The sequence below is a fragment of the Aedes albopictus genome, chromosome 1 (genome assembly GCF_035046485.1).
Source record: "Aedes albopictus strain Foshan chromosome 1, AalbF5, whole genome shotgun sequence".
NCBI lineage: Eukaryota > Metazoa > Arthropoda > Insecta > Diptera > Culicidae > Aedes > Aedes albopictus.
In genome coordinates, this window is record NC_085136.1 from 177,862,855 (window position 1) to 177,882,395 (window position 19,541).

Sequence of the window (19,541 nt, forward strand, 5' to 3'; positions counted from 1 at the left end):
CGAGATATTAATGTGGGTAGCGCCAGAACCCGACTCCGGATAATCCGAGTCCGACCTGTAATTGCGTTGCGTTTTCCGCTACTTTTCACTCGCGGTTGTAACGTTAAAACGGCCTACTTTTCTTCACTAAAACAAAAGTGCCGAAAAGTACTACTTTTCGGCATTCTTAAGAGTGCTGAAAAGTAGCACTTTTCGGCACCTTTGCCAGAACCCACTTTTCGAAAACATTCGAGGCTACCGTAGACACAGCTGCTACTTCTATATCCTCTAATAAGCTCGAATCCGAATCAGGACTATCAAGATTCAGATTAAAGGGCTATTTGCAGTTCAGAAGGAATTTTTTGGCCTATCTTGATGCATGAAAAATTCCTTGCCTGAATCGCCCAAGAAACCGTTTTTCTTCGATCCCAGTACGCAGTTGCGAAGGAATGACAATTCAAATGGCAGTCACCGTAGAAAGTTTCTGCCAGGAATCGCTCAAGAAGTTTCTTGAGCGATTCCTTTTGAACTCGAAACTGCGCTTAAGACTGCAGATCAGGCGTAGAAGCAGCAGCTGAAGCTACTTTTGCTCTTGCCCATGGTGCGGTTGCGGTATGACGACGACGGGAGTTTGCAAATTTCTGACACCTACCCTATCATAGCCTACCTGATCAAACAAAAGCTTTACGCTGACGCGCATAAATGTTGCCACGTGGTTCGTCTTGATACATGTACGTGTAGCAAGATTATACTGAATGGGTATTTTTTGCAATTACAAAAAACTTTGTATGCAACTCGTTGCAAAACTCGATTTTTTCAGCACTCGTGGTATTTATCCAACTCGGCAAGCCTCGTTGGATAAATGTACGACTGGTGCTGAAAAAATCATCATTTTGCAACTTTTTGCATAAATAACTATTCTGATACTCAAAACCAAGGAACTTAATAAATATTGTTAAGTGGAATAGTGCAATATAGAATGTGTTGGATTTGGTCCAACGTGAGGGATTTTCCGGAATTATGATTCTCCACCGGAAGTGAAATAAGAACACGCGATCCGGTTTGTGGTAATAACGTAGAGAATATAATTTTCCTAAAGGGAAATACGGATCATCTTAGAATTACAATCATTCGATTTTAGGAATAACTAACAATATTGAACAAATGCTACGTGAAGATTGATTTGTGAACCCCTGTCTAGCAACATACAGGCAGTCCAATATATGGTAACAGTGAATTAAATTGATTATCATTTTTACTTACGTTTAGTTCCCTTATGTGTCGTGATCTAGACGAGTTTTGTTACAGATCTATTAATTGTAAGATAATTCAGTTACATGTTTTGGAAGATGTTCTATAGTTTATCTTACCGGGATCGATAGTGATTTGGTTGCTCTGGGCGAAATTCAATGGGAGGGAGATGTTGTGTGATTTAGGTTACCTAATACAAGTCAATATTAGAACTGATGTAAAGCACTTTTAACGGAACTAATCTTACCAATTCAGCGTTGAAATTATGGATGGGGAAAATAGTATTTAAAATTCACTTATTTTAGGTTCTAATTCAAGGGGCATAATAGAAATAAGCTAATTTTAGGGAGATATTTATCACTACACATCTGCATAACACAGTTCGTTTTTGTCATCTCTTCGTAGACTCACCCGGTGACAGGTCGTATACCTGTCACTCCCATGTCATCCATCGCAGCGCTCGTGTGGTAACGAACAGTGTAGATACCGTGTCTATAGATGTGCGCGCTGGCCTAATGGGGTAGGCCAACACTCCCCCACGGTACGCAAACTTCCGGTTGGCTTACTTATCGACGCGTTGGACATCTAGGACTGCCAATTTTGTCGCTGGGCGCTCGTAGATACCTCTTGTTGTCCTCACAGTAGCTGATCGAACCTGGCCATCTACACTGACTCTGGTACCGATTATTTTCCCCTTCGGCCAACAGTTGCGGGGCATATTTGGGTCGGCAATGACCACTACATCTCCAATGGATATGGGCTTGGGTCGTTCAAACCACTTGGTTCTGCGGGTGATTTCCGGTAGGTAGTCTGACACCCACCGCCGCCAGTAAAGGTTTGCCAGAACCTGGGACGTCAGCCAGTTCTGACGAAGTGCTGCTCCGCTGTAGTCCAAGTTGGTAAGCGGTTTGCATCCGTTCGACGATCCGAGAAGGAAGTGGTTTGGTGTCAGCGCTGGGGCCGAGTCCTCGTCTATCGGTACGTGGGATAGTGGCCTCGAATTTACGATATTTTCTACTTCTGTGAGTAAGTTTCTCAATACCTCGTCGGACTGCCTTGCCGACGAACACACTGCTGTGAGGTTGTTCTTTACGGTGCGGATTAGCCTTTCCCAGCTACCGCCCATGTGCGGTGAGAGAGGTGGATTGAAGACCCATTCAACTCCTGAATCGGCAAACTCCGTCATGAGCGCGTGCTGGTTAACTGCTTCGTATAGCTGCAGTAGCTCTCGATTTGCTCCCACGAAGTTCGTTCCACGATCGCTGTAGATCTTCCGAGGTGTGCCACGACGTGCCATGAAGTTTCGGAGCGCCATGATGCACGAGCTCGCGCTAAGGGAATGTACGACCTCTAGATGGATCGCTCGGACGGTCAGACATGTGGCTAACATCCCCCAGCGCTTCTCGACTCTTCTTCCGATGGTGACTTCGATTGGACCGAAGTAATCGACCCCGGTGTGGGTGAATGGCCGTGAAAAAGCTTCAAGGCGGGCGGGTGGAAGGTCGGCCATGTACGGTGGAGTTGGTGCTGCGTGGTTGTTCTTACACGTCTGGCAGGCTTTACGAACTTGTTGGTAACAGACGCGCAAGCGCGGAATTTGATATTTCTGCCTGATCTCATTGATCACCGTTTCGTGGTTAAGGTGATGGTATTTGCAGTGATAATGTCTGACGATCAGGCTGGTGGTGTGGTGCTTTTGGGCGAGTATTATGGGCTGTTTGGCATCCTCGGTGGCGTAGTGACATGCCGCGATGCGGCTTCGCATTCGCATGATCCCATTGCTGTCCAGCCATGGTGTCAGTTGAAACAAATTACTGGTCTTGGGGACGGTTCTCGTGGGTGCGTCTTCGCTTGAGGATGGCATTTTAAGAACCGAGACTTCGTCGGGAAAGCATTCGAACTGAGCGAGACGAATAAGCGTACACTCGGCGGTTATGAGTTCGTGCGCAGAAAGCGGCCCGGTGGTCGTCGAGTTTCCAGAGCGGGTCTGACGACAGTTAGTGACGAAGCGATGAACATATGCGACTACCCTGCGTAATCTCTCCCAACTCGAGAACTCATTGACGCAGATGAAAGGGTCTAGTGGGGTGTGATGCGCCAGTAGGGAAGGGCGGAGTTCGGTCTCCGTGGCGTAATTTTTAATCGATGATGCCGGCCATTCTTCTTCAGTGCGCCAAAGGAAATCGGCGCCTTTAAACCACCTGTCCTCAGATGATAACTCCGGAATGCTACTCCACTTTGTGGCATCGTCGGCAGGATTTTGCTTACCAGGCACCCACCGCCATTCGTGTGGCTCGGAGGTTTCGAGGATTTCGCTGACTCTGTGACCGACGAACTGACTATATCGACGATGGTCCGAGTGTATCCAGCAGAGGACATCCCTAGAATCAGACCAGTACAGCTTCCTGTGGATCCGGAACGTTAGCGATTCCTCGACTGATCGTGCTAAGCGAGCGCCGATGACTGCGGCAATTAATTCCAGTCTAGGTATCGAGGTGAACTTTATTGGTGCGACTCGGCTTTTCGCTGCAACAATAGAGCAACGGATAGAATCGTCCCTGGTGAAACGTAGATAACAAACAGCGGCTGCGCTGTTTTCGCTGGCATCAACCATCGTATGGAGCTGGAGGTTATCGGTTTCGAGATAGTCCGAGTTATAACACCTAGAAATTCGCACGTTTTCGACGCGAGGAAGAACTTTCAACCATGTGAGCCACTTTTCGTATTCTTCATTAGCTATCTCCTCGTCCCACTGTACGCCAGATCGCCAGATATCTTGGAGCAGGATCTTCAGGTATGAGAGGAAATGGCAAATCAATCCTAGTGGATCGAAGATGGTCATCAAGACACGCAGAACTTCTCGCTTCGTTGGTCGTCGTTGGCCTGCTAGGAGTGGGGAGTCATATCGGCTCCATCCGACTTTGTAAATGAAAACATCATCATTCGTATTCCACCACATGCCTAATACCTTTTCAGTGGCTAGCTCAGTGGACATATCGAGGCATTTCTCGTCGGTATTCTCCCCTTGCAAAGCAGCGAGAACGGTTTTGGAGTTGCTAACCCAGTTTCGTATTTCAAAACCGCCCTGCTGGTGAACGTATCTCACGTCTTTGGCTAACTGAATAGCTTGCTCCTCGGTATCAACACTAGAAAGCATGTCGTCGACGTAGTGTGACTTCGTAATGACTTGATGCGCTATTGGGTATTCGTTGACAAATCTATCGGCGTTGGTATTCTTCACGAACTGCGCTGTAGTCGGTGAGCAGCAAGCTCCGAACGTCATTACCTGCATGGCGTATACCTCCGTATCACCACGTTCGCTCATCCAGAAGAAACACTGACAGAGTTGGTCTTCTTCTCTAATCAGCACCTGGTGAAACATTTCACGAATGTCACCAGTTAGCCCGATGCGACGCTCTCGAAACTGTAGAAGGATCGCGAGGAGAGAGCACAACATATCCGGCCCTTTTAAGAGAACTGAGTTTAGTGATGTTCCGTGGGCGCTGGCCGCTGCGTCCCATACTATGCGTACCTTCCCAGGTTTGTTGGGGTTGGTTACGGGAAAAACGGGTAGGTACCACCGCCGAGGGACCTTTCGGTTGATTTCCTCCTCACTGAGCTTTCGAATATATCCTTTTGCCGTATATTCAGCGATCTTGGCTTGCAAAATCACCTGCAGCTCCGGTTCTTTTACCATCCGTTTTTTCAAACATTCGAATCTGCGCATAGCCATAGATTGACTGTCCGGCAGACGGACATCGTCGTACCGCCAGAGCAGCCCGGATTCGAAGCGCTCTTCTTTTCGCCGGGTGAGTAACTGCAGCAAAGAGAGCGCACGCTGATCTTCGATGGGCAAATGCGGATGGTTTGTATTGGTTAGCCCAAGGCTGTCAAAGGAGAAGTAGTTCTTCATCGCCTGGTGCAGATCGTCGTCCTCTGTATTGTTACAAGGACAAATGTGGAAACTGTAATGGTGTAGGTTTGTTCCACGAGTTGGTCCCGATCCACCGCAAATCGTCCATCCCAGTCGTGACTTGACTGCAATGGGCTGTCCAAATTCTCCTTCACGGTTTTTCAGCGCGAGGCCAAGATGTGCATGCTTCGTTCCTATCAAGATTCGAGGACGTATATCACGGTACGAATCGATCGGCAGTCCTCGGAGATGTTGGAACTGCTCGGATAGTTTGCACATATCCAGCGTTTGCTGCGGCAGCATCAAGTCTTTTACCGTTCGTACATCGTTCAGGTCGAAGCGTTTGTTACCTTCCTTTGGGCCAGCAATTTGAAGGTTGTAGATACGGGAGTTCGTTTCACATCGTTCGGTCCCGCCGGTCCATCGCAAGCATAGCGGACGTTCGGCACCTTCCAACTGCAGCTTGTCGGCGATCTCTTGGTCGAGTAGAGTAAGCTCAGAGCCCTCATCGATAAAGGCATATGTATGCACTGTTCCTGTTTTTCCGTACAACACAACTGGTAAGTATCGGAACAGGACTGAGCTAACAACTGTCCGATGAGTATTGCAGTCGGACGAATTCAGACTAGGTGGAGCTGACGCAGTGTTCGCACTTTCGGTTGTGGAAATCTGTGGCTTCTCCTTAGAATCATTGTGTAATAACTCGTGATGTCGGAAGGCGCACCCGTTTCCAGGGTGTCCATTCAAATTCAGATTTCCGATTCCCGGATTTTTCCCGGGTATGAACGAACGCAAATTATTGTTCTAGTATGACGCTACTCAGTGTATTTTTTATATACAGTTTTAATTTGGTCTATAACTTGGTACGAATCTTAAAGATTAAAGACTTCATAAATTATGATATAGAAAAAAAAATACTTACTAACTCTACAATCACTGGCATTAATTTGCTTTTCTTACACGAAATTTAGGATTAAAGTTAGTTGAAAAGGTCCTTTTTATAACAAGGAAATGGAATCTATATGAAAATATTATTGAAATTAATGTCACTGTGTCTGTTTTTTTCACGAAATTTTTGGCGAATATTATAAAAAACAGTGGAAAAAATATCGAAAAATTTTTGGTAAACCTGGTCTTTAGAAACTAATGTATAAATTATTTGCTGCTTTTTGTGAAAATCTCCATCTAACTTTTTGTTCTGCTTCCATCGTCATTTAAAACAATTTACTTGCTGAATCCAAAATCTTTTGACACCGATTTTCTCTAAAATTTGAAGAAAAACGTTTGAGTTCTTCTCCAATATTAAATAATATCTTGAGAACATTCAACATTTCTTCCTTTAGGAAGTCCTCCATAGGTTCTGTCAAAAAAAATCCTAAAAGTTGCACATACAACTTCTTTTAAAAAGCTTCGTTTGCCTAATATAGCCGTAAACACATCAGGGATTCTATTGTATACTCTTCCGGGCATCCGAGTGATGCTTCCAGAAAGTCACATTTTCAAACATTTCTTCACAGATTCCATTTAAGATTCTTTTGTGGATTCTACTACTATGCTCAGGAAATCTGTAGGAAATTTCATATGGGATCCCATCAGAGAGTCTTTCATGAGCAGTTTTTTTTTTGGAAAATTCGCTATAGTTTACAGTGTTGTACTTACTGTTCGGAATTGAGGGGGTTAGAAGCAAAGGGGTGTAAGTGACAAAACCCCACTTTCGAGTAAATTAGGTGTAAAGTTTTTCACCAATTTTTCATCCGATACAAAATGTATAGATCTTAAAAATCAATCGAATTTTCCACGATTTATTGTAATTTTTCTAATCATTGTAAACATATTCTTAAAAAAGTTCCTGAAAGCTTGAAATCTGAAGAATTTTTTATATGATCAGCCTAGTGATCAGCTCATAATCGACAAAATGGTCATTTACACCTTTTTGATTCTGGGCCCCTCAATTTTATTTGAATTTAGCCAAAAGCGGATAGGCACAATATTACTGTGAATTCTGTCAAATATTTTTCAATAATTTTCTCCTTGACTTCTGCCAAAGGAATCAAATTAAGGGATCTCATTTAAGGGATCTGGCAGAAATTTATGAAGAGTTCCACTAAAAATGTCTCCTGAATCCCTCCAGAAACTGACACATTTTTTTTTCAAACGTAAAAATCTCTTCGTTGTAAGTAACTTTTGCAAGTTTACTGAGTTCTCCAGGAATTCCAATTATCTATACAAGACTCAAAAAGTGCATCGTGAAATCTTGCAGAAATCTGATGATTTCGCCTAAGAAGTATACTCAGATTTCTTTTACATGAATTTATGAAGATTCATCAGAAACTACTAAAATTCCTGAGAGGCTGCCTTTCTAAAAAAAATATTCAACCGGCAACTCTGTTAATGTTGCTATTATTATATTCAAGACTTTCTTGACACTGATGAAGTACAGACAGACACCATAAAGATTTTTCCCGGTGCCTTTTACAATTTCCCGTGTTTTTCCCGTATTTTTCCCGGTGGTTTCGAATTCCCGGTTTTTTCCCGGTTTTCCCGTATTTCCCGGATGGATGGACACCCTGCGTTTCTGCCACATGGTTTGGCAAAGCAGCTTCCCTTATGCACTCGGAGACAGGTACGGCAAAATCCGAATTCTCTTACAGCGGCCCATCGTGAGTCTCTGGAGAGCTCCAAGAATCGTTTGCACTTATCAGCGGATTTGCAATTCTCTTTACAGATTGGACAAACTGGTCTCAGCGGCGTTCGGTTTTCTGCGATATGGTTCGTTGAAGGAATCTCGTTGCAATCTTCGGACGGAGTCTCGGAATGGGCGTTGAGATACCCATTTCCTTTCTTGGTGCCTCGAGTTTCAGTTCGGGCAGATTTTTCGAGATGAGCTGGTGACGGAAAAGTAACGACGCTTGCGGCCTCCGCTAGTGCGTAGATCCACCCACTGAAGGTCGCCAGGTTGACCGTTTGCACCGTTAGTCGATGCTGCGCCCAATTGAGTTTAAGCGAGGGAGGTAGCTTGCCAACCAACTGATGAAGGAGCGAGATGTTGTACATGTACTCCTGCAGTCCGCAGGCGTCTACTGTAGCGCAAAAGTTTTGCACGTGTACAGCGAAATCGACCAGAGTGTCTAGCCTTTCTTCACGAATTGCTGGTAGAGAGCTAACTTTTTCAATTAGCGATTGGACGATGACTTCGGGTTGTCCGAAAAGCATCTTTAAGGTAGACAGTATGCCCGGAACATTTTCTGGATGTATCAGACGGCTCTTGACGGCCTCGTAGGCTTTGCCTTTCAGGCTCTTCTGCAGTCGGACTATGTTTTCCTCGTCGGTAAATCCACACATCGCGGTCGTACGGTTGTACATCGACAGGAACACTGGCCACTCCTCCGGATTCCCATTAAACGGCGGTAGATCTCGTGGAACTGCTTGTCTGGCTGCCACTTGCGAGCGTGAGAGCTGGAACTCGTCGTCGTACATTCCGTGGTTTGATGCACAGACACTATCCCGAGGATTCCGAGGGTGAAAACCAGTAGAACACGCCGGTGGAGCCAATACTTGTCCGTCGAAGGAAGTAGAGTTGAAGGGGGGCCTGAGAATCGCAGATTGTTGCGATATGACTCTCCTGTTGGTATTGAACGTAGCTGGCGCTGGTATGAAACTTGACTGAGGGTATCTCGAGGATATTCCGACTTGCTGGCCGGAAGGATGCATCGGCATCGTTTGTCCTGTCTGTCTGTAGTGACTGGCAAATTCAGGATCTGACTGCTGAATCTGAGGGCAATGACTGGATCGCTGACCAGCCTGCGCATTGAAAGGTCCCGTGTTGGCACTGGCCTCAAATCGAATACGAGGTTCCCCGAACTGCTCAATAGCTTGGGCTGGTTCTACGCCACTTCGAGGAGCTTGACGACGCCCCACGTTGGAACTATCCACCTCTGGCATGATTGTCCGTTGTACTTGGCTAGCCTCTTTAACCCAATCGTTGATCCGACTCGAAGCCTCGCTGCGACTCCGACTTCCCTTCTCGCTCACGACTTCTTCCAGCAGGCGATACTTCCTCTCCAAATACTGTTGATGCTCCTGCGCTGCTCGCTCTTCCAAAGCTCGTCGACGTTCTTCTTGCTGCTGCTGAAACTGTCGCTCTTCCTCCAGTCGCATTAACTGTAACTTTGCGCGCTGCACTGCAGACTTCTGCGACGAAGAGACGGAAATCTCTGACAGTGCTTTTTCTGTTTCTCGTAATGGAACTACTTTTCTTGCATCGATACCACCAGCTGACAGTGCTGATTGCTGCTGCTGTCGGTCAGGCTTGGCTTGTTCGGCTGCTGCACCCGGCACAGCTATTTGACCACCACCGCTGTAGGCTGGAACTGGCTCAGATGAAGTTGGCTTCTGGAATACCGTTGAAGGAATCACTGGGTTGACGCGGGTGCTTGTCGCGATGTTTCCAACTGGCTGGCTTCTAGTTGACCTTCGATCGTGGTTCTCGTTTCCTTGTCTGGCACTTTCTTCCAAAGCTGTCTTAGTTCGCTGGACCCAATTCGCGGTAACGCAGTTAGTGCAACTCCAGCTCTTGTCAGCAACTTCTTCCGATACGCCCACACAGGAGAAATGGTACCATCCATCGCATCTGTCACATTGAACCATATGCTCAGAATCCGGTCCTCGACACGTCTTGCACGTATGTCCTTCCACAGTATCCTCCATAATCACCACTTCCGGTATGTCATCGTTTCCACCACCACCATCAGCACTATGACCACTCACTGATATTTCCTTCGGCCGCGCACCCTTATCACCCTTCGCACCCGATTTGATAACACCGCGACTAGGCATCACGCTCGACTCGCCAATAAACGAAAATTATATGTTGTTGGATTTGGTCCAACGTGAGGGATTTTCCGGAATTATGATTCTCCACCGGAAGTGAAATAAGAACACGCGATCCGGTTTGTGGTAATAACGTAGAGAATATAATTTTCCTAAAGGGAAATACGGATCATCTTAGAATTACAATCATTCGATTTTAGGAATAACTAACAATATTGAACAAATGCTACGTGAAGATTGATTTGTGAACCCCTGTCTAGCAACATACAGGCAGTCCAATATATGGTAACAGTGAATTAAATTGATTATCATTTTTACTTACGTTTAGTTCCCTTATGTGTCGTGATCTAGACGAGTTTTGTTACAGATCTATTAATTGTAAGATAATTCAGTTACATGTTTTGGAAGATGTTCTATAGTTTATCTTACCGGGATCGATAGTGATTTGGTTGCTCTGGGCGAAATTCAATGGGAGGGAGATGTTGTGTGATTTAGGTTACCTAATACAAGTCAATATTAGAACTGATGTAAAGCACTTTTAACGGAACTAATCTTACCAATTCAGCGTTGAAATTATGGATGGGGAAAATAGTATTTAAAATTCACTTATTTTAGGTTCTAATTCAAGGGGCATAATAGAAATAAGCTAATTTTAGGGAGATATTTATCACTACACATCTGCATAACACAGTTCGTTTTTGTCATCTCTTCGTAGACTCACCCGGTGACAGGTCGTATACCTGTCACTCCCATGTCATCCATCGCAGCGCTCGTGTGGTAACGAACAGTGTAGATACCGTGTCTATAGATGTGCGCGCTGGCCTAATGGGGTAGGCCAACAGAATGTACAACTAAACTTACTTATGTAACTAACGGTCTACGAATGATAAATAAATAGATATGCTATGATATGATACAAATATCAAAATGGCCAGGCCCACTGTGCAGATTAATGGGTTGAAAGATAATTCAAAAACATAAGTCAATCAGGTTATCAACTTATGAATGACATGATTGACAAACCTTTTTTAATTGAATGAAGGAAGAAACGGGGACAACCGTACCAACCGTTTCGTTTAAGGGTAATGGTATTATTTGAACGTAAAATCGTTGGGAATGGTGCAAAGTGATCCGACGCTTGGGAAAAAAGTTATAACGTACAGATTGCCCGGTGGTGCTACATTTAACATGTAAAGGAATAATATCAATCAATAATAAAATCTCAATTTTTGGCCTAAGTTACCAAGCGAATAACTTTTTTCACAAGCGTCGGATCACGTTGCGGTCTTCGGCGAAGTTTTTCGGCAATCAGGTTATCCACTTATGAATGACATGATTGACAAACCTTTTTTAATTGAATGAAGGAAGAAACGGGGACAACCGTACCAACCGTTTCGTTTAAGGGTAATGGTATTATTTGAACGTAAAATCGTTGGGAGTGGTGCGCTATAACATGTGACATTTATGCGTCCGAGGACAGTTCATGTGGGTCAGTGTTTATATCAAGATTCAACATTATCATCCATCTTCTTCGCATTAAAAATGCAAGCAATACATTTAGCAATATTTCCATCAAATTGTGTTTCTTGATGAAGTTAAAGGAAAGATTGAGCCTCTTGGTTGAACCAACTTATTGATAAGTGTAAATGCCACTATTGAGACAAATCAAACTTTGCATACAAACATATTCTTGTAAACTTACCTTTTAACATCTTTACGTCGTTTACTTCAAAAGATTCGATGAAAAGATCATCAAGACGAAGCAGAGCCAAAGCGTCTTCCACCTCAAAACCGAGCATGAAAGCTCGTACAAAATCTGCCGCTTTCTGTAAGTTAGACGGATCTTTCGTTTCGGGTCCCAAACGGAGTTCAACTTGTTTACTTTTCACGTCGTATCTTATCTGTAGCAACAACTGCTCTACAACTGGAGTGAATATTTTCATCCATTGTTCCTTCAATGCTGACTGTCTGCGGAAAATCAGAAACTCAAAATTAGAACTTGGATAGATGCCTATACACTAGACTGGGTCAACAAAGTCGAATCTTTTGAACAAAGCTTTTTCCACTCCTTTTAGCGTCCAAAACAACTGTGCAAAATTTGGGAGCGATTGATTGCTTCCCCGTGTTCCGCATTGCGATTGAAATTTGTATGGAATTTACTATGGAAAAACGTGCTTTTTTGCATTTTTCACCTAAATTGAACTTTTTAGTCTAAAACGATCTAACTAATGAAGTTAAAGTATAGCCGAAAAGCTTTGCCGAAGACTGCAAAGTGATCCGACGCTTGGGAAAAAAGTTATAACGTACAGATTGCCCGGTGGTGCTACATTTAACATGTAAAGGAATAACATCAATAATAAAATCTCAATTTTTGGTCTAAGTTACCAAGCGAATAACTTTTTTCACAAGCGTCGGATCACGTTGCGGTCTTCGGCGAAGTTTTTCGGCATATCCTAGGCTATACTTTAACTTTATTAGTTAGATCGTTTCAGACAAAAAAAAGTTAATTTATGTGAGAAATGCAAAAAAACACGTTTTCCTATACTAACTTCCATATAAATTTCAATCGCAATGCGGAACACGGGGAAGCAACCAATCGCTCCCAAATTTTGCATAGTTGTGTTGGACGCTAATATAGATTGAATAAGCTTTGTTCCCGGGTGATGCGATCAAATTTAAATTTTCTCCATACAACGTTGACTCACTCTACTATATACCCGATTCTTTTCTTGCACGGGTCGTTATTTTGCTAGAACTCAGTCAATTTTGAACCGATTCTCATGAAATTATGTAGGGTCTCGAACTACTTCGGCACCCGCGTCCGGCACCTCACAGCAAAACAAATCAAAATATCACTTGCCGCATATTTTCCAAACGCACTTCCGTAGGTAATCATCTCCCGCAACATTTCCGCAACGGGATCCACAGTCTATGAGCTACAATTTCACTCTGAAGCCGCACAAGTGCTCAAAACAAATATTACATGCCGACTAGAAATCCTCTACATAGAGATAAGCGGAAGTTACATATGTCGATTCGGCAACGCTGTTCATTTTGTTTGCATCAGCTGCCAACACTTGCTGCAAAGCTAGATGTTCAAACTTTGTGCGTGACTTCGTAGTGGTTCAAGTTGTTTTGTTTACATTTTGTAATTATGATAGAATTTTTTTTTCAAAATTTTGAAAAAAATAGCGGAGCAATCGATGAAATCTGAAATTTATTGCAAAGTGTTAAGCTAAACATATCGGCAGAACTAAAGCAAGAAGCAGCAATGAAAGTTTTTTCGAGAAGTGCAGCAACAAAAGTTTCGTCATAAGCTTGAGCTTTTGAAAGCAGAATTAATTAAATTCTATCTTTTTACTAAACTTACATATACCGTCAATTTCTCGATATTAAAAATCAATAATTTTAATTTATTTAGTTCGGATTGCAATACCGTTCAATCGACGCCTTCTTACGAACGATCAGCCTGTTCATTTGGCTCACCACTTTGACAGTTCTTTCTGCACGATTGGCTTACAATGGCCGCCTCCGCAGATCTCTATAGACGAGTGCACTGATGAACATTGAGTTCACTAAGCCTGAAAAATTTTGACAGCACAGCGGGGTCGACTCTCAGCAACTTCTACTCAGAGATGCATTACCAAAATGCGCTGATATTTTTTTCTTTGATTTCTTACATGAATTTCCATTTAAAGTGATGCATATGCATATAGTTAATGCATAAGCTCATATTTTTGCAACTTCATCGCGAAAACCAGTTGCAAAAAATTAAACAAATATTTTGCTGGGTAGAACTTGTTGAGAGTCGACCCCGCTGTGGTGTCAAAATTCGCTGCCCGAGTGAACTTCCAGCGGGCGGTGCACTCGTCTATAATGTAGGATTACTAATCTTCCCCATAGTTGAATACTGTGTTCCAATAAAAAATTACCAAGATTTAGTATAGATTATATGATAAATATGATAAATCTTTCTAGGTGGGCCAAAATACCTGCCCGGTCCAAAATACCCCCACTACCCTAAGGTATCTGATTGAGATGGAAGAAGTGGACGAAAACGGTTGCTTCGTTGTTAATTTAGGAAATGAACCATTTTTTTGGCCTGTTGTGCTGTGCCGGAAATAGGGTCGAAACGAAACGGGTCGTTTTGCTATAATCCAGTCAATTTTGAACCGATTCTCATGAAATTATGTACTAGGTAATAGTATTGGTACTGATAGTACTAATCGTGCCTGCATGTGTACAAAATTTAATGAGAATCGGTTGAAAATTGACTGAGTTATAGAAAAAAACCAAACTCGTGCAAAAAAGAATCGGGTGTATAATGCCATACCTGGTACGGGGAACAAACACTTTGCGAATCTCTTTTTTAATCCTTGGCTTGCTTTTTTTCGTTTGTTCGACGCTGGCAGGAATTTCTTGTACGTCTACATCCATGCCGAGAGATCCTTTATATTTTTGTGAACAGGGCAAAATAAAGGTAAAATGTTGCAATTATTTTTAAAACGTAGGCGCGATACTCTACTTTCGAAAATACCGGGGAAAATACCAATTATGCCGCGTGGTGATTGACAGCTTTACAGTTACCTACTACACTCTAAAACTCGTTCTATCCAAGATCAAGAATATACACGGAAAATCCAAACTACCAACTTTTTGGAACGATTTCACCCAAAATTGAGTACACGGAGAAATCAAACTACCTAATTTTTGGGGCGATTTTACTTAAAGCTGAGTATATTGAATAAATTAGTTACCCAAAATTAGGTTGTTTTCCCTCTTTCCCCTGTAAGCTTTTGACGAAAATGTGCCACCCTATTGTCGATCAGTTTTTGAACCACCCTATGTAAGTTGTTTGTCACCTAAAATGTACACGGAGAAACTGAAAAACTCAAAATTAGGTACTTTTAAACTCAATTTTGAGTTCTTTTTCATCTCCCTTTTCATGCGCTCTTTCTGTTGTTGTCAGAGAGTGAAGAGAGAAACAGCCCAACTTTTACAGTTCCGTGCGTCAAGCCAAAACTGAGTTTCTAGCACAGTACTCAAATTTGAGTGAATACTACCTAGTCAAAATTTCGGTTGAGTGGAAAAAACCTGAGACGAGACTCGCGAAGACGGTCTTCTTTTTCTCCAGTTTGTTATTTTTTTTCTTCTTCCTATCTGTGTTGACATTAGGTTTTGGGCTGGTGTTCAAACACGTACGTGACCGCATCATCTCACATGCAGTGTGACTGAATCCCATTCACGCACAAAATCATGTTGAGGTGATATGTTGCATCACCAACAATCACCAAGCAAAGTAATCATTAGAATATATTGTTTTCAATTTATTTTTGACAGCACAGGAGAAGAAAATGCTGCTCGGAGTGAATTTTGGCTTCAGAATTTATCTCGGATAGCAATACTTTCCTCGTTTTAGGTAACGTAATCAAACGGGCTACAACTGACAGCTCAGTTGAGCTACACTTGACGTTGCTTTTTTTCCTCTTCGCGAGTCTCGTCTCAGGAAAAAACTTAAAATTAAGTATTTTTTTCACATGGAAGCAAGCGGGAACAACCCAACAAAAACATCGATTCCATCAACTCAAAATTGGCTTGACGCACGCAACCCCGAAGTTGGGTGGAAAGCACTCACTTTTGGGTAGTTTCGTCTCTCCGTGTAAAGGGTAGTACCATAGACTAAAAAAGTACGCACCTGATAAGTACTGTGGAAAAAGATAGGCCAAGGAACGGTCAAGAAATGATTTCGCTGTTAAAATTTCTTGAGCGGTCCGCAGCTGGAAAGAAATGAAAATTGTGTAACGGTCGTAACGCCTGCCGGGCAAATCAAATGGAGCTGTCACTTTTCCTTGCGGAAAAATATTCCGCCCAATTATTCCTCAAGGAAAAGTGACATTTCTTCCCATACTAATCAGATGTCAAAATTCCTTTGGTAATTAGAGGGATTTTTTCTGGAGTGCTTTTCTTATCAGGTGCGTACTAGACTTAAAGTCTAGTATGCGCCTGGTAAGAAAAGCACTCCAGAAAAAATCCCTCTAATTACCAAAGGAATTTTGACATCTGATTAGTATGGGAAGAAATGTCACTTTTCCTTGAGGAATAATTGAACGGAATATTTTTCCGCAAGGAAAAGTGACAGCTCCATTTGATTTTCCCGGCAGGCGTTACGAGCGTTACACAATTTTCATTTCTTTCCAGCTGCGGACCGCCCAAAAAATTTCAACAGCGAAATCATTTCTTGACCGTTCCTTGGCCTATCCTTTTCCACAGTACTAATCAGGTGCGTACTACCCCTAAACAAGAAACCAGTTTGAATAGGCTCCTAAAGTCCTATCGGGATTCTTGTTTTAAACCACAATATATGGTTCAAGAGTACATATTTACTCATTTTTTGACGTTTTTCTTAACCGTAGTTGAAAATATATAGGATACTGCAAGATGACGTCACGAAGCCGTGCACTGACAGTTCAGCGAGCTTGTTTACATGGACTTAGTCTCTGGCGGAGATCCGGCAAAATTGTTTTTCGATAGAATTTCAGTAAAACGGTAATTAGACGATTGGTTTTATATTAGTAGAGTTGAATATAATCGATATTTCCGCATCATATTGGTTTCGGGACGGAAATCGTAAATATAATTTTCGCCGCTCGGTAAAAATTCTAACACCTTGTAAACAAGCTCGCTGAACTGTCAGACAAAGTGAGGTTAGATCAGGTGCTTGCAGTACTCTATAATATTTATTTTTTTAGCCTTTTGTCTCGTCCCTAGCTTACAACACGCACCTTTTTCTGAGCCACTATGATTTTTTTCAGATTTTTAGAACCTTATTTTGGTACCTAAAATCAATTTCAAAGAGATTTTTTGAAATCACCTTTTGACAGCTGGGCAACTGTTTGACAGCTCCGCCCAGTATAAACTGCGACGAGGGGTGATTCGACAAATCGCTCCCATACAAACTTCAAATTGATTTTTAAATAGGTTGCCGGGCTCCAAAATTCATGAAAATTTGGATTTCGGCTCAGTTTGACATGCAGATTCAGAATATCGCATTATCTCAACACCGTTAAAGAAGCCAATAGAGGCTTGCATCAAAAACATAACCTCATCGAATTCTCATACGATTTGTAAACATTGCCCTCAAATTTTTTTTGAGGGCAAGGACGGCTTTATGGACCGACGCCGAAGGAACGAAAGAGAAGGAAACAATGATGACGTCAGCGTGCAAGCGCTCATTGAGTAGAAATCTACACGCTAGTTCTGAAATACCCATTAATGGGTAAAAAAGTACCCATTTTTAAGTTAAGTGGCTTAACCCATTTAAGCCTAGTACTCAGATCGTAAGAAATGAGGTCAAGGAAAAAACAGCATTTTTACCAAAGTAATTTTGACAGTCGATCTTGAGAGAGAAAAAAGAAAAAAAAATCGACGAAACAACTTGTTTATCAATTTTGTTTATCAACAATGAATCTACGCTCATACTCACTTGGTCTGGAACGCAGCACAGTGGAAGATTGACCAGCATTGTGACCCGTTGATATTCCGGCCGGACAAGCGCAACCGGAAGAAAGGTTATATCATGATTTCCAGCTGGTGGTGCATACGGTGGCGGACATGTAAACCAGTTCCCTTGCCTGTGGCGAGGTCGGATCATTTGAAATTGTGATGCAGTTGGTCAAGTTCGAGTGGAAGCTGACAATTACTCCCAAGAATAAAAATCCATCGGGATTACGGGATGAAAATAGATGGATTACCAGCCGCGGAAAATAGCTGCGAAAATGTATCTAAAGTTTGCTCAAATATAAGCTACAAATTCCCAGGAAAAAAAATGCGATTCGGTGGAAGTTCTTAGTGATTTGGCAGGGGATTTACTCCAGCAACATCTTCAGGGATTTCTCCGGGAATCCCTTCGAAAACACGTCCAGGGATCCCTCGAGGAATTCCTCCGGCGATTCCTTCAGGAATTCCTACGAGTATTCCTCTAGGGATTTCATCAGAAATTTCTCCGGGGGTTCCTCAAGCAATTCCTCCAGGAATACTTCCCGAAATTCCTCCAAGAAGTCATCCGTGCATTCCTCCAGGAATTCCTTCGAGGACTGCTCCAGAAAATCCTCTAGTAATACCTGAAGGATTCCACCGTAAATTCCCCAAGGAAATCCTTCATGAATTTCTCCGAGGATAGCTTCAGTAAGTTCTTCGCCTTTTCCTCCGGGGATTCCTCCAGAAACTCCTCCGGGGAAAACTGCAGGGATTATACATAAAAAAAATCCTCCAGTAATATTTCCAATAGTTCTTCCTGGATGATGGTTATACCGCCAGGCTTACGTTTATGATAATAAATTACAATTACAATAACAAAAAAATCCTCCGGGAATTTCTTTAGAAATTCTTCCAGCCATTCCTCCAGAAATTCTAACAGGAATACCTCCAGAAATTCCTTCCGGGGAATCCTGCATGAATTCCTCCGGGGATTCATCCAGGAATTTCTCGGAAGATTCCTCCAGGAATTCCTCCGGGGATTCCTCCAGGAATTCCTCCGCGGATTCCTCTAGAAATTCCTCCGCGGATTCCTCTAGAAATTCCTCCGCGGATTCCTCCAGAAATTCCTCCGGGAATTCCTCCAAGAATTCCTCCGGGGATTCCTCCAGGAATTCCTTCGTGAATTCCTCCAGAAATTCCTCCGGGAGTTCCTCCAGAAATTTCGCCGGGAATTCCTCCAGGAATTCATCTAGGAATTCCTCCGAAAATTCTTCTAGGAATTCCTCCGCGAATTCCCCCAGGAATTCCTCCGCGAATTCCCCCAGGAACTCCTCCGCGAATTCCCCCAGGAATTCCTCCAGGAATTGCCCCAGAAATTCCTCCACGAATTCCTCCGGGAATTTCTCCAGGAATTCCTCCGCGGTTCCTCCAAGAATTCCTCCGGGAATTCTTCCAAGAATTCCTCCGGGAATTTCTCCAGGAATTCCTCCGGGAATTCCTCCAGGAATTCCTCCGCGGTTCCTCCAAGAATTCCTCCGGGGATTCCTCCGAGGATTCCTCCGGGGATTCCTCCAGCAATTCCTTCGTGAATTCTTCCAGGAATTCCTCCGTGAATTCTTCCAGGAATTTCTCCAGGAATTTCTCCAGGAATTCCTCCAGGAATTTCTCCGGGAATTCCTCCAGGAATTTCTCCGGGAATTCCTCCAGGAATTTCTCCGGGAATTCCTCCAGGAATTCCCCAAGGAATTCCCCCAGGAATTTCTCCAGGAATTCCTCCAGAAATTTCGCCGGGAATTCCACCGGGAATTCCTCCAAGACTACCTCCGGAAATTCATCCAGGAATTCCTCCGGAAATTCATCTAAGAATTCCTCCGAAAATTCATCTAGGAATTCCTCCGCGAATTCCCCCAGGAATTCCTCTAGGAATTCCCCCAGGAATTCCTCCGGGCATTCCTCCAGGAATTCCTCTGGGGATTCCTCCGGGAATTCCTCCAGGAATTCCTCCGGGAATTCCTCGGGGGATTCCTCCAAGAATTCCTCCGGGAATTCCTCTGGGGACTCCTCCGGGAATTCCTCTGGGGATTCCTCCGGG

At 43.3% G+C, this 19,541-nt stretch overlaps 2 protein-coding genes across 3 annotated transcripts; both read right to left on the reverse strand.

Moving 5' to 3' along the window:
• Positions 1–302: 302 nt before the first annotated feature.
• On the reverse strand, positions 303–5,893 carry LOC134285319 (uncharacterized). The gene is made up of 2 exons (XM_062845890.1): positions 1,350–5,893; positions 303–1,289 (listed from the first exon to the last, which is right to left on the reverse strand). Exon 1 carries the CDS (start codon positions 5,444–5,446, stop codon positions 1,793–1,795), a length of 3,654 nt encoding a protein of 1,217 aa, XP_062701874.1. The 5' UTR covers positions 5,447–5,893; the 3' UTR covers positions 303–1,289; positions 1,350–1,792.
• Positions 5,894–7,381: 1,488 nt separating this feature from the next.
• Positions 7,382–14,759, reverse strand: LOC109416324 (uncharacterized). 2 transcript variants are annotated; one of them, XM_062845891.1, is made up of 3 exons: positions 14,307–14,759; positions 10,403–11,941; positions 7,382–10,342 (listed from the first exon to the last, which is right to left on the reverse strand). In XM_062845891.1, exon 3 carries the CDS (start codon positions 9,977–9,979, stop codon positions 7,616–7,618), a length of 2,364 nt encoding a protein of 787 aa, XP_062701875.1. In that variant the 5' UTR covers positions 9,980–10,342; positions 10,403–11,941; positions 14,307–14,759; the 3' UTR covers positions 7,382–7,615. The 2 variants fall into 2 exon arrangements, with proteins under 2 accessions (XP_062701875.1, XP_062701876.1); XM_062845892.1 differs by lacking the exon at positions 14,307–14,759 and adding an exon at positions 12,679–14,298 and having other exon boundaries at positions 7,382–11,941.
• Positions 14,760–19,541: the final 4,782 nt, after the last annotated feature.

Excerpts from the sequence above, each read along its gene's own strand:
- LOC134285319 (XM_062845890.1), bottom strand. The coding sequence starts at position 5,446 with ATGCTGCCGCAGCAAACGCTGGATATGTGCAAACTATCCGAGCAGTTC.
- LOC109416324 (XM_062845891.1), bottom strand. The coding sequence starts at position 9,979 with ATGCCTAGTCGCGGTGTTATCAAATCGGGTGCGAAGGGTGATAAGGGT.